The following is a 13,421-nucleotide window of genomic DNA, read 5'->3' as shown; positions in this document are numbered from 1 at the left end:
CATACAAAGTCTGGCAGATCTCCTTCATAGTGTGAAAGTCTGTCCACAGCATCAGCGTCACTTCACATCCAAATTTATGTCTCAAGCAAGGCTACTCAGCAAGAGGCCTCCCATGTTATCATCGCTAGCCGCACCTGTTGAACGTGTAGAAAGGTGACACATTTTTAGCACTGCAGTGACGTCCAAGTCGTGAAAGTCCTGCTTGTGCTTCAAAGAACATTTTGAACTTGTTACCACACCTTCCTTTGTCTTAAAACATAAAAGACCGTACTTCGTCAGAGAGATCATAATGATGCTGTAGCAATGTGATGCACTAACACAATGCCAGGGCTTACATCATTATGCACTAAAAAAATCCATAAATTAAGCATGAATTATGGGCAAATTAATTGACAATGGAAAGTGTAGATCCTCACCAACATGTAGGGGAACTTTTCTGTGTCCAGGCCAGTGCTGGTCAGTCATTCAAAGCCTGTTTTTAAAAGCATTCTTGACATTAACTCTCCTCAAGCTGCTTAATAAAACTGGTTTGATAAGTGGAGGCACTTGTTACACCTCAGTCACACGTTGTTCTCATGTCTTTGCAACTAGTCAGCAAACTCTAATATATTTTAAATAACCTCATATTACAGGATAAGCAACTTTAAAAGTGTTCCAAAGCACCACAGCCTTGAACTTATTTGAAGAGAATGACATTTCTAGTATGAAAAATAATGGACCTTACTGGCCTGTATTTGCGGTATGCACAGCCAAGCATGGTTTACCACACACTGCTGTATCAATATGCAACCTAATGTGACTGACGGCACATATAACCCAGTAGTTCCCACCTGTGGCCCTCGGGACCCAGAGTGCTATTGGTTTTCTATCCTGTACCAGCTAGTTGGTTGCATTCACCTGGCGTCCCAGGTCTAAACCTAATTTTACCTTCAATTTGCATTGCTGTAACTCAATGATGTGTGACATTTTCACTCTTCTTTCTCACATTTGCAACGCCCTTCAGTGACTCATGGCCAGGCAGCTACTGAATGTTCAACATTGACCAGAATTCAGCCCCCTCTTGTAGGCTACTTACTGTACACAAGCCTCGCTTTTGTGTACTTGTGTACACCTCCTAATAGCACTATTTATGTTATGTGACATACACATGTTTCTATAGTGTATTGAGGTGAAATTGTTGCAGATTTTAGACTTTGAGATGATATTGCACGTATAAAAGCCTCGGCAGAGCACTACAGGGCAGGGCACACGACCCTAGAAATATTTTTGGCCCAAGAATGCAATTTGCAGAACGTTTTGGTTCACTAATTCAGCTGTTCATTGCTGTGTGAATGACTGAATTCAAGATAGAAGAAAATACATTGTCCTTAAGTACAACTGCAACTTCTAATTGCAAGAAATCTTGTCTTTTTTATTGATTGGCATTGATATCATGTAATACAACAGTACTACAAGTCTCAGATTCTAAAATAATTAATTTGAGTGTCCTACCCATAGTGTTACATCTGTAAATGTGGTCGGTCTCATCAAATGATATGTTCTCATATGAAATGTGTTGATGAGAGTTTGAGTTGGAGAGAACAAACTGACTGGGTTAGCAGAAAAATAAATAAATCTATTGGTATAATATGGAGGGTTAGTCATCTTGTCACCACAAACTGTCTCCTTACTCTTTATTAGAGTCTAATTTATCCCTATCTTTCATATTGTAATATAGTTTGGGCGAGTACTTTTCCTACTACTCTCCACAAAATTTTGGTCCTCCAGAAACGTTTTGTTAGGATTGCAACCCGATCAGAGTCATACATCTCATCTGCTCCTCTAGTTCAGAAACTCCAGATTCTTACTATTTATGACATCAATATTTCTCAAATATGTGTTTTTATTTATAAGATACATTCAAGTGAAGGGAATATTCCTGAGCAGTTCAAGACTTACTTTAAAGCAAATTCACAGGTCCATTCATACTCAACTCGTCAATCTTCAGATCTTCATCCTCCTAAATTTCTCACTTGCAGAGGTCAATTTTTGATAAGATTTAGGGGTACCAATTATGGCAAAAAACTGTTCCTCTATAAAATGTTACAAAAGATGCTTAAAAGACCATTTAACTGCTATTTTGTAACTGTGTTTCCCCATGTATTGTTGTCCATGTATCAGTTTGTTTCATTCATAGTAACATGTATCATTACTATTGCTCAGGAGTCAATACAGGTGTATAAACCAATATCCCCCTCACAAATATACACACGCACTCACACATACACATGCATGCATGCACACACACATATACACACACACGTATGCACCTGTGCACGCATACACATGCACACACACACACATACTCACTCATACATATCAAACACTCACATTTTTTGCCTTTAATTTTGATATTATTATTGTTGTTGTTGCTTATATATATTTTGTTTTTATTAGTTTGCCATCACTTTTATGTAGTCATATTATTTTCTGTATGTTATTTTTGTGTTCTCTATAACATTGTGAAATTTTTCATTTTTTTAGGTGGAGGCTTCAAATAAGCCCATTGGGTTTTCTGCCTCTCCCTGCACTGTATATTATTTGTTATCTTTGTCATTTGTGTATTTTTTTTACATTGTGCAAAATAAAACTAAACTAAAACTAAAACTAAACTAAAAAAATAACTAACTCTGTAGAATGTTGCTCATTTGTTAACGTGCATCTACCAATCATTTCAAGCTGATATTAAAAGTGTCATATTGAATCACCTGCCAAATGATTCATGGGCCTGTAGGGGATCTCCTCAAGGCCTCGAAATGATCTCAGTGATTAGTATTCATTTAGTTAGGACTCAATTATTGAACATTGTAAATGTTAGAATTGTGGTGTGGGTCTCTATGCAGGGAGGGGAGGATGTCCTAGATGTGTTGTTTATACCATTAATACTGTGCCACTCTGTAGGTTTAACTAAGTCGTTTGGCAAGTTTCACTAGCTCTCCTGGAATGTACAAAGTAAACCTTCTGTTAGTGACTATATTCTGAGAAAGGAGATGATCTCAGTGGCATACGGCTGCAGAACATGAGTTTTACCTGATGGGCACTAGGAAGAAAGCATTTTGTTCCCTTGCTGAGGAAGAGCAGTCAGTTATTTCAGCAGCAAGCCCTGCAGGTGCATCTTTTTAGTGAGTCCCTTCAGAGGACACTGAGTTTCTATTTGAAGAGGCATTCATGCTTCATACCTCCACTCCTCCTCAGAGGCTTCTGTGTGCATTTATCTTGACTTGTTAGTTGAACCGTGGAGAGCCGCGAGACACGATAGAAGGCACAGCTGCATCCATGGGCTCAGTCAGCATAAGTCAGACGACGGGACGCTGCAGGCTTGTCAGCTCTTTCCGGTTCATGCATCTATCTGCGACCTCAACCACAGAGCGTTCTCACTGGTAAATGACTCGAAAAACACTTAGATTTCATTTCAGATGTGAATTAATGCATTTTCTTTTCATTTTCAATCCTCATTTGGCATGGCCTTCCATTCTGGATACTCAAATTCTTGGACCCTGATGGTCTAAAAGGTGTGTATGTGTGTGTGTGTGTGTGTGTAGGAGCGAGAAGGTTAACATGAACTTTCAGTAAAACACGTCGGGATCATAAAGACAGCAAATGAGCAATAACTTATGAATGGCCAATAGCTGATAATGTCCTCAAAAGCACTGAAAATGTGCAACATCTTACTTCTTATCATACATTCAGTGGCTGCAAATTATTAAAATGTGCCTGAGGGGTGATAAGGAATTTCACATCAGCGAAATATTTCTTTGAAGCAAGCAGACTCGTACACATACATTAATTTCTACAGCCAAACTCCACATAGCACATCATTGCCTCGGAAGTTTTATTTCTGTGATTAGAGCAAAATATTACTGTGTATCATAATCACAAAGCAGCCACATAAAGGCAACTATAAAGACTGTGTGGCTGTTTTGTTTGTTCCTCACGCTCCACATAAAGTGCTTGCTCTTTGGATCCTGCTTAGCAGTAACTCTTCAATGACATGCTTTCAAAGATTGTTTGCTCTGATCACAGCTGGCAAAATAATCTGTTTGTACTTGTGATGTGTTTTGATCTCATTGGTTCTAGTCTGCTGTGGTTTCAGCCAATCATTGAATGGACCAAAACCCAGAGGTCACTGTGACAGCGCCAGTACTGCTGTCAATATTGACAAACCCAGCGATCATGTACAGGTATATGCAGCGTATGCATGCTACCGATTCTCAGATATCCTGTCTGCACTTCTCATTTAAGTGTTAGCTTTCACTGCTGTATGGGTGGAATCACTGATGTGATGGTAAATAAAAAGTTTAGCAGCGGTCACCATATGGCCAACAGCTTGCTAAAAACCAACATGCAATATCAGTATTTCCCCTTGTATGCTATTTGATATATGATTACGAGAATATCAGAATATAAGCAATTTCTGTTCTTTATCAGGTTTTTTCAAGTGCACGGAGAAACTAGTCTAGCACTAATGTTGTGCATTAATGCACAAAAATAATTGCTTTAAGAGGGGGAAAATGCATATTAACATACATTAAACTAGTCTCCATGTATAAATCTAGCAATTTTTAGCCTTTGCAAGTGCAATATCATCAGAGAAAAAACAAATGCTTCTTGTGTAGCAGGGGACACACATTACAAACAAACACACATACACCTAGGCACTGGATACACACGTGTACAGCATACACAAACACACACAAATGGTAATGCAAACACTAGTGGCCAGTGTTTGATGACTGAGCTTGTGAATACTTAAAAATCTAGTCAAAGCATTTAATCAGACTTGCCTGTGGCCTTTCACTGCAGAGATATGTATTTGTTTAGGACCGGTTGCTAAGAGCTGCTCACTAAGCAGGATATGTACTGTGCATTTTGGTGGTGGTGATTCCCGTGAGCACTCTGGCATTTCCTCATAGCTTACCTAATACACCAGACTGTCCCACCCCAGGATCCATTATGGTCAATGGATTTAACACAGACATACATACTGTACACGTGTGCTTACATTCAAACCCCCTCCCACACACACGAGGACTTGAGGATTGCAGAAGCACACACCACCACCTAGTGGCACGAATAGTAGCTCTCCCAAACAGAGATGGAGTGTATTGCTGCAATGGTTACTGTAAACAGAAAAACTGCCTCTGGCCCTTACAAAAAAAATGATAAGGGTCTAATAGTCAAGGATTCCATATGTAGTACGAAAGGCAACTGAAAAGCCCAAAACAAATACAAATCGGCACATAACAAATTTGGGAAAGTAGGATTTATTCAATGCCATTATTACAAATTTATAAAATGCTAATGTTCTGTAAGAAAAGCATTATGTGATGTAATTCACACAGCTGTAATCCATTAGAAATACATTCAATTATCAAAACACTCTCTCTAATGCATTTTTAACACTCCACTGAGCTTGGTAATGATTGCAAAGTATTTTTCATCTTCTTAGTGCATTTTATCTAAATGAATTCTTAAATTGCTTCAAACCAACAACTGTTTTGAGATATCAACGGTAAATATTTCAGGCCTGACAAATAACTCTTCAGTAACAAAAAGTAATTTAGGGGAAAATAAAGATAAAAACACACGGTCACTATCCATTGACAAGGCATAAATGAATTGGTAGAGTTGGTTAGAGTGAAGGAGCTGGTAAAGGCATAATACATGTAGTACTATGCAACAAAGAAAAGCTGGTCAATGAAACGCAGAGGTATTATGGCTGCCGCCAGACAGTACAACCCTGAGCAAATAAAACCACAATGCTCTGAGCAAATTCAGACTCATATCCACTGGTAATATACTTTTTTGTCTGTTAAAACTGCTAGAAGTTCAAATAGCCAATACTTTGACATGTTTCCCCCTTGATCACAACTTCTGTTATACTGTCTGTATTAGATTATACAGCATATCTGCTACAATGGGTGGCTTGACAGCACCCCAGGCTCCAACCCACTAATCAGCCAGTAAATGAGCACAAAATCAATTGCTGACAATAATCAGGATTGAATAAAAAAATTGATTCATCCATACATATGCAGTAATCTTGCCAAGAGAATGTGCATCTTTGACAACTGTGGGATCTGAAGCCAGTTATTACAAAGAGGAATGTGAGGACAAATCCAATAGTCCATTCCTGAGGTGCAGTGCAGCTATTTTTGAACACACAAGGATCTTTCTTGTCGTCTGAATCAGTGAAGAGCACTTTACTAGTGGTTTAGAGAAGTCTGGCTTGGTTGTACACTAATCTCAGAGTCCAGGAATGCAGAACATGAGGACATTTTTCCAGGCACTAGTTTTTCCCCCTCTTGTACACTGTACATTTTCTATCCGAAATAGTGCCATCTGTGAAACTCTTCCATTACCAAACAAAAAAAGCTCCAGCTGGAAGCAGATTAAGCATATGAATCATAAGACAAAGGTTATGGCTATGCAATGAGCAAAATAATACACATTCTCTATACCCATAAAAAGGTAATCAAAACGCATTTAAAAAAAAAAAAGCAAATTCTGATGGAGTAGGCTCTATGCTACTAGTATCTGTGCTTAAGTGTATGTGAGGAAGAAAGGAAGAGGTTAGAACGTGTGTTTGCACAGGCAAAAACATGATCGAAAAGGCAAAATTTCTACCATCTGCATCATTAATCATGAAAAAAATGAGAAAGCAAGATTTTACAAAATAAGAAAAAAAATCACTCATAATCGTACTGAAAAAACTATGGAAGACCTTAAGGGTGCTGGCAGCCTCAGTCTCTGGAGGCGATTACAATGGGTGAGAAATCCATGGATCATGGAAAGGACAGACCACAGATCAGAGGACAGGGAGTCTGTAAACATGGAGACATACTGCTACAAGACACTAGTTCTTGTGCAGGTTTTTAAAGTGGCATCTGACCCTGGGGGATTGGGGGGGATTGGGTGGAGCAGAGATAGGGCTTGGATTCAGGTTCATGCAAGGCCCTAGGGACGCCAGGATGCCCTTCGCTGTGTCTGGTCACTTGGTGATGGTAGGACAGGAATGCTTGAAAACAGGTCAGTTGCTCTTGAGCAGGTCAATGCATCCCTGCAAGAGAGTCACATTGTTCTGTGGAGAGAATAAAACAGCAATGTTATTCTCCTGAAGGATACTTGCTCAGAAGTGTTTGCTCTGAGAAGTCATGGGGAATGACATACTGCCTCAGTCTGCTGGTGTACACACTGTATATATATCACATGCTTGTGACTGGGTTCAAGTCCTGGTTCATCCTGTTATTGCATCACCCTTCTATTCACTTTACAATCTCTCCTCACAAAACTCCACCCTGAAACTTTTTAACACTGTTAAAATACTACTACTAATAACTACTGATGATGCAACTTGCATTCTGTAGCCCATTTTGTTGTTTGGATCACCTCCAACAACATTTTTTTTTTTATTCCCACAGATAACTGGCGTAGACGACGGCGTCATGTCGATATATTTCCAGCGCAGCTACAATGGAGTTTTATAGCATAAAACTGTTTATCCATCTAAAAGATCAAAAGTAAACGTCAGGTTTTGGTGTCAGCCCCTCAGAATCAAAGAACAAGGGCTTCTTTCTAGACTCAAATTCATCGTAGAGGAAACAGGAGACATCAATTTCTCCACAGAGAGTAGCCTCAGTAGACCAGAATGCAATGCAGCCACAAGACATGTTGTGTGTTTTTCTTTTTTTTGACTGAGAAAACCGTCTTGCAGTTACTATACTGTTAATATCATTAAAGCTATTGCTCTCTCCACATACATGCAACAAGTTCAGACACATTCTTTGGGGGTTGTGGCATTCTGGGAAACATAGGAAATCGTCAACTGAAGTAGAAGCAGACAAGGTAGGTTGAGGGGAAGTGGGTACACCGAAAAAGTAAATTACAACACTTCGTCACAAAATAACACCTGGATTGCACTGAACATCACAGACTGATGATATAGGACAGTGTCAGAGTATCGGAGGGTGGAATTTTCGTTTAACTATCTCACATACACTCACACACAAAACCAGAAGGCCGCTGTATTGTGCTGCTCACCTTGGCATGCTTTATCTCCAGCTCAGCCATCTCTATTAGGTTCTTCCGGAAGGCCACAACACGCCTGCCCTTGAAACTGGTGAGTTCTATAAGGAAATATCATGTCGTTTAAAAGGGGGAAGTTATAGGAATAATTGCATGATTTGCACAGTACGTTTATATACCGCACACAAAGAAACATGAACAGAGTGAAGTATGCGCAGATTCACAAACCTCTCTTCCCAGACTCTGAGAGCTTGTCAAACTTCTGCAGACAGTGCTGCTGGTGCTCCTGTGCCTGGGGAATGTCCTTGCTCTTCAGTCGCGCCTTATCCAAAGCCTTGTTGGAGTTCTCATAGTCAGCTAGGGCCCGGGCTCGCCTGTACAGAAGGTCCTAACAGACACGGGCCAGGTAGTTTAACAGGCGGAACATATTTAGCATTCCACTATGCTCAACATCAAACAGTTAAAATCGAATTTCCTTGTTTGTGAAAGACAGAAGTGACAGGACATTTCTGTTGTGAGTGCACTAGAAAACAAAGACAGCTTTTTCAACAAGTTACGGTCACAGTGCTGCTATGAGCATATTGAACATGTGTCCAATTATTGCTTATACTTTGCAAAGAGACACATTTGTAATGTATGCCAGGGTTTCCTACTGTGCCTGAACTGCAATGATTCAAATCAGATTAAGCATTTAATTGGTCCGCATGCTAAATATAACTTTAATAATCTTAATACCAAGTTTCCCCAAGACAGGCTGCCTTGCTGCTCTGAGTAGTACAGACTATATTCCCTTCATATTTTGTCCAGTCAGATTTACTTACACAGACCTCTGAAGTAACAGGTTTGTGACAGCGCTTTACAGAAAACAAGAGGACACAGATGCAAATAAAAACAAGAGATGATAAAACAAGGGATAATAAAAACTGAACAGGCAGACATGTTACTATCTAAGCATGCAAATTGGGGTCCTTTTGTCAGGCATGAGTGAAACCAGTTAAGAGCAGTGTTGTGGATGCCATCAAGATTCTCTACAAAGGTCCAGGAAGAAGCCATGCTCAACAAAATTGAGGACAGTGAGGACTGATACTGAGCCACGGTCTGCAGTTAATAGCAGATATTTTGCTTCAGTGCTGTGCTGACGTCTGAAATCAGACTGGAGCAGGTCATATATACTGCTTGAAATAAGAAAGTGCGCGAGTTGCTTAAACAAGCAGCATAGTTGTCAACTTGTCTCTTGTACGAAGGCAGGAGAGAAAAATGTCTGACCTTGGCAGCCTGGATGTCTCTCATGTAGTATCTTAGCAGCTCTGTGAGTTTCAGCTCCTGGTCAGATGCCACTCTACCCTCCACTTTCTGCAGGGCCACAAATGAACACATAGCTACTACAATGCATGTAGGAATACGGATAAAAAAAAGAAAAAAAGAAGGTGACACAGTTATCAGTTATCTTAATTTGTTGGTAGATGAGGTTCTCCTTACCCTAAGCTTCTCAAACAGGTCTGCCAACTTCTCCAGGTGCCTAAGAAAGAAATGAAACAAAGTTTCGATTAAAATTTTTTTATCTTGAAAATGATCCATACATGCACTCACTTGCGGCAGTCCACCACAATATCAGATACAGTAAGCCCAGGACTGATTCACCAAACTGATAAAACAAATTAAAAGTGTTTCTTATTTTGCTATTTGACTATGCCTCTGCTGCCTGGCCCAGCTTGCCACCACCACCGCCACCACCACATATAATCCTAAAAACTGAGAAACACTGCATGCCTCTGTAGTAATGTCCTTGCACGATAAACATGAAATTAGGTATTGCGCTCACTTCTTAAGTGCTGTAGTATCATCAGCAGATAGACTGTTCAGAGTGGCAGAGATGTGAATGTAATCATCAGCAACATCTGAAATTAGAGAAATTAACAATCAGAGCTAAACATATTCCAAATATAGATGCATCCATATGGAAAACATAATGTAATATGATAATGTAAGATCCTCAAATACTTTTGTGTGAGCGGGTCATTTTCTCTGCTTTGACAGTGGAATCTTTTATCTTGCTGTAATAGTCAAGCAGGAAAGTCTTCTCCTGCTCAAAGAAGTCATCAACTTCCTGTGAAAGAAACAAGACTCTGAAGTAATCTGGACAGATGGCCAAAAGCATGCTTCTCTAATGCTGTCACCCACATAAACAGTTCATGCCGAAGCCCCACCTTTATCCCCGAGATGATGACCTCATCAGCCGTCTTCACCATGTTCTTGAAGAAACCTCCAAACATTTCCTTGGCATTCTTTCTTCTCACACTGAGCTAAAACAACCAACATTATCAGGAGAAAAGTATTTAGTGTTCCAAAACCTACAAGAGGAAGATAATCTACTTCTAAAGGCTAATTATATTATTTCCAGGGAAGTTGACCATGTTTGTTGTTGTATCAGTAGTCCTCTTTTGTAGTATCATTATGTGACACAAAGACAGTGTCAATTTCCACACAAAATATATAATGTAGCCTATGCTATTCTATAAGACTGCTGCCTAATTACAATGGATCAAAGTGTTTTACTCTTAGCCAGCCTCTGTTAATCAACACCACTGACAAAGACTACACAGAAATTAAAGCTGATCTCAGCAGGATGTAGGTTATGTGTCACAAGTCTCCTGTAAACTCTACTTCCTCTCCCTACAACTGACAGCCCGGGAAAGGAAGTCAGCAGTATGAGGAACTCACATCCTGGTCATACTCCAAGAAAATCTGGAAGTTTCTGTCCTTGCTTAGAATGGAGTGAGAAGACAATCTCTGCAGGAAGACTTCATGGACTTGGACAGTCTTCTTGAACACAGCCAGATATTCACTGAAAAAACAAACAAACAAACAATAAAAAAAAACAGCATACTACAGCTAACTTTTTAACCCCTGCAACAATATTTCACTGAGCATATGTTCATGAAAGATCTAACATTATATTGCCAAAAGAACAGTATTAATTTAGAAAAATGTGAAATGCGGTGTTTGACTTGATTGTGACTACAGCATGTCACACTCACGCCTCCAACTCCTGCTTCATCTTGCCGTACTCCTCCTTGGTCATAGTGGCTTCGCCTTCCCCCAATTTGTGCATTTTCTCTCTTGGGCTCTCAAAGTCAGGCTTTGGTGGAGCTGGGGGAATCTATGAAGGGACAAGCAAGAAATAAATGAATCAAAATACCAAGAATGGTTCTTATTGACAACTGAATATATAAAAAGAACTCTCCAACTGGAGAGACACCCCATGCATAAAAAAAATTATTATCAAAAGGATAAAAAAAAAAAAACAAAAAAAAACAGTCATCATGGTCATTGATGCCTTTGCTTGAATTTCTTCTTTTGTCAATCAGTATACAAACCCCTAATATACCAAAACTAGTACACAAACCCCTAAACTGGTGATATTGCAGCCTGTGTGTGTGTGTGTGTGTGTGTGTGTGTGTGTGTGTGTGTACGTGTCATGTTTGTGAGTAGTCCAACTCACAATTAGTCCAGCGTAGTCCTCTGTCTCAACCAGAGTGTCATGTAGCCAGATGAAGTCTTCATGCTGTCTGGGAACTGAGAACTCTGGCTTCTGGAAAGAGCTAAGTGTGGTCTGGTAAGATAGTTGGTGTAATAACAGTCTTTAATAAGGAACACTGTCAGCATGTCATTCAATCTTTTAAGATTAGGAGAAATATTATTTGTTTGAATGTAGCTAGGTGAGTTTTTACCTTTGTATGGACAGTAAACTTGACTTTGTCTCTTTCACAGAGTGCATCAGGAATGTCAATGAGAAGAGAGGCATCATTGTTTAGGTCCACAGACACAGAGCGCATCTAAAGAGAAAGAATACACCAAGGTTATCCAATAAAAGTATGGCTAGCTGATCCATTATTGTCATTCACTTCTGCACCTTAAGAGTATGCTCACTATACTGTAAGTGTACTATAAATTTTGTCTGTGTTTGGTAAGTTTGTTAATGCTGCCTTCAACAATCATCCAACATGTTTCTGTTCTGAAGAAATCATAAATGCCATTTGGTTCACTTGATTTCCTCCTTCTGAGTTTTCTGTAGCACACTGGGGACTTAAACTGTAGAGAGTGGGATTGGAAAGTAGTAAAAAAACAAAAACATAGTGAGTGGTTAATTGAGCTCCTTGTTCAGCTCAGACTCACTGGTCCAGCACACCTCACAAAGACTGTCTAGAAGGGCTCCATCCATAGAGCCCTTCATTTATATTTTTCTGTTTCTTTGTCAGAGCACATGTCCCCATAATTGAAAAATGCACAGTTTTGTTGCACTGTAAACCCTGCTTCAATGGGTTTAGTGCATCAAGTGCATGGGTGAAGTCGGGTTAAGTGGTTTGGAGGCATTTTTGTTTGGGGTCCAGGCAGGCAAAGTCCTAGATGTGGTTTAAGAGTTTGAATTGATTGCAGTTCCCAAAAGCTTACTTATTTGGATGATTATATTAACACAAAGAATACACATTGACCCGATTAGTTATTGTCTTGGTGGAGAAAGAATCGTCTCAAATTATTAAGATCTATTTTCCCACACTTTCTAGGTTCATTTTTCCAGCAGCTGTGGGTTGCTGTCAGTGCTACATTAAATGGAGGGAGCGTCATACCTTGCCACCTGCCAGCTTTAATTCTAGAGCATTGAATGCCACATACAGCCATGTTAGCTTATTAGAAGTCAAGGGAGTTTTCATGTCAGTATCTAGCGTTAGCCTCAACAAGTCAGTGCCCTGCCCAGCTGTGTATTCAAGTAGCGATCAATGCAAATATCTAAACGCCCAAACGGCGTAAAGATATTTTCTTGCAAGCTGTGTCTTGCTGTGAACGTTAACGTATAATACTAACATTTATAATACACACATTCATATGCTAACTCGGTAGTCAACGTTTCTTTCTGCACACAGACGACACTACTCATTTACCGGATTAGCTAGATTTCTCGATAAAAAGGTTAGCATTAGCCATCAGCTGACTGTTATGTAGACAAAAACAACAGAAGTTAGCGAGAAACATTTACGTTGCTTAAGCAAAGCTAACGTTAGGAAGTGACGTTAATGTTAGCTAGTGCTAGCAAGACTGGCATTTGCTATATTATACCTGTCTTGTCCCGTTTAACTTACCTTTTCTTTATCGATTTCATCTGGGGTAGATGTCATGATGGGGGGACTGAAATCAACGGAATGATCTGAAGCTGGTTAGCCAAACCAAATAACAAAAATATATTGCAGGAAGCTCTCTTTGCGAGCTGGTTAGCTGACAAACTGTCAAACCGTTTTTCTCGCCCTCATCCTAATGACAGAATAAATCCCGCCTTAAAATGAATTTGACTGGACAGTGTC

The 13,421-nt window shown here is 39.6% G+C and overlaps 1 protein-coding gene across 2 annotated transcripts; it reads right to left on the bottom strand.

The window, feature by feature from the left end:
• Positions 1-5,277: 5,277 nt before the first annotated feature.
• Positions 5,278-13,360, bottom strand: snx5 (sorting nexin 5). Of its 2 annotated transcripts, none has more exons than XM_071519300.1 (13): positions 13,203-13,360; positions 11,796-11,900; positions 11,567-11,677; positions 11,103-11,224; positions 10,786-10,909; positions 10,272-10,367; positions 10,066-10,171; positions 9,887-9,962; positions 9,544-9,583; positions 9,331-9,417; positions 8,293-8,452; positions 8,080-8,165; positions 5,278-7,120 (listed from the first exon to the last, which is right to left on the bottom strand). In XM_071519300.1, exons 1-13 carry the CDS (start codon positions 13,236-13,238, stop codon positions 7,070-7,072), a joined length of 1,200 nt encoding a protein of 399 aa, XP_071375401.1. In that variant the 5' UTR covers positions 13,239-13,360; the 3' UTR covers positions 5,278-7,069. The 2 variants fall into 2 exon arrangements, with proteins under 2 accessions (XP_071375401.1, XP_071375483.1); XM_071519382.1 differs by having other exon boundaries at positions 11,567-11,656.
• Between the last annotated feature and the right edge of the window lie 61 nt (positions 13,361-13,421).

The sequence above is a fragment of the Centroberyx affinis genome, unplaced genomic scaffold, assembly GCF_046629955.1.
Source record: "Centroberyx affinis isolate AG114_WGS23_722 - 3 ecotype Tasmania unplaced genomic scaffold, CSIRO-AGI_Caff_v1 ptg000008l_1, whole genome shotgun sequence".
Classification (NCBI taxonomy): domain Eukaryota; kingdom Metazoa; phylum Chordata; class Actinopteri; order Beryciformes; family Berycidae; genus Centroberyx; species Centroberyx affinis.
Note: the sequence above shows the minus strand (reverse complement) of the source record. Positions and strands in the feature narration are given on the sequence as shown.

Coding starts and splice junctions, on each gene's coding strand:
- snx5 (XM_071519300.1), bottom strand. CDS start 13,238: ATGACATCTACCCCAGATGAAATCGATAAAGAAAAG. Junction 10,910..11,102: donor ATGAAGCAGGAGTTGGAGGC/GTGAGTGTGACA, acceptor TTGTTTTTTCAG/TGAATATCTGGCTGTGTTCA. Junction 9,963..10,065: donor AATGACCCGCTCACACAAAA/GTATTTGAGGAT, acceptor CTCTAATTTCAG/ATGTTGCTGATGATTACATT.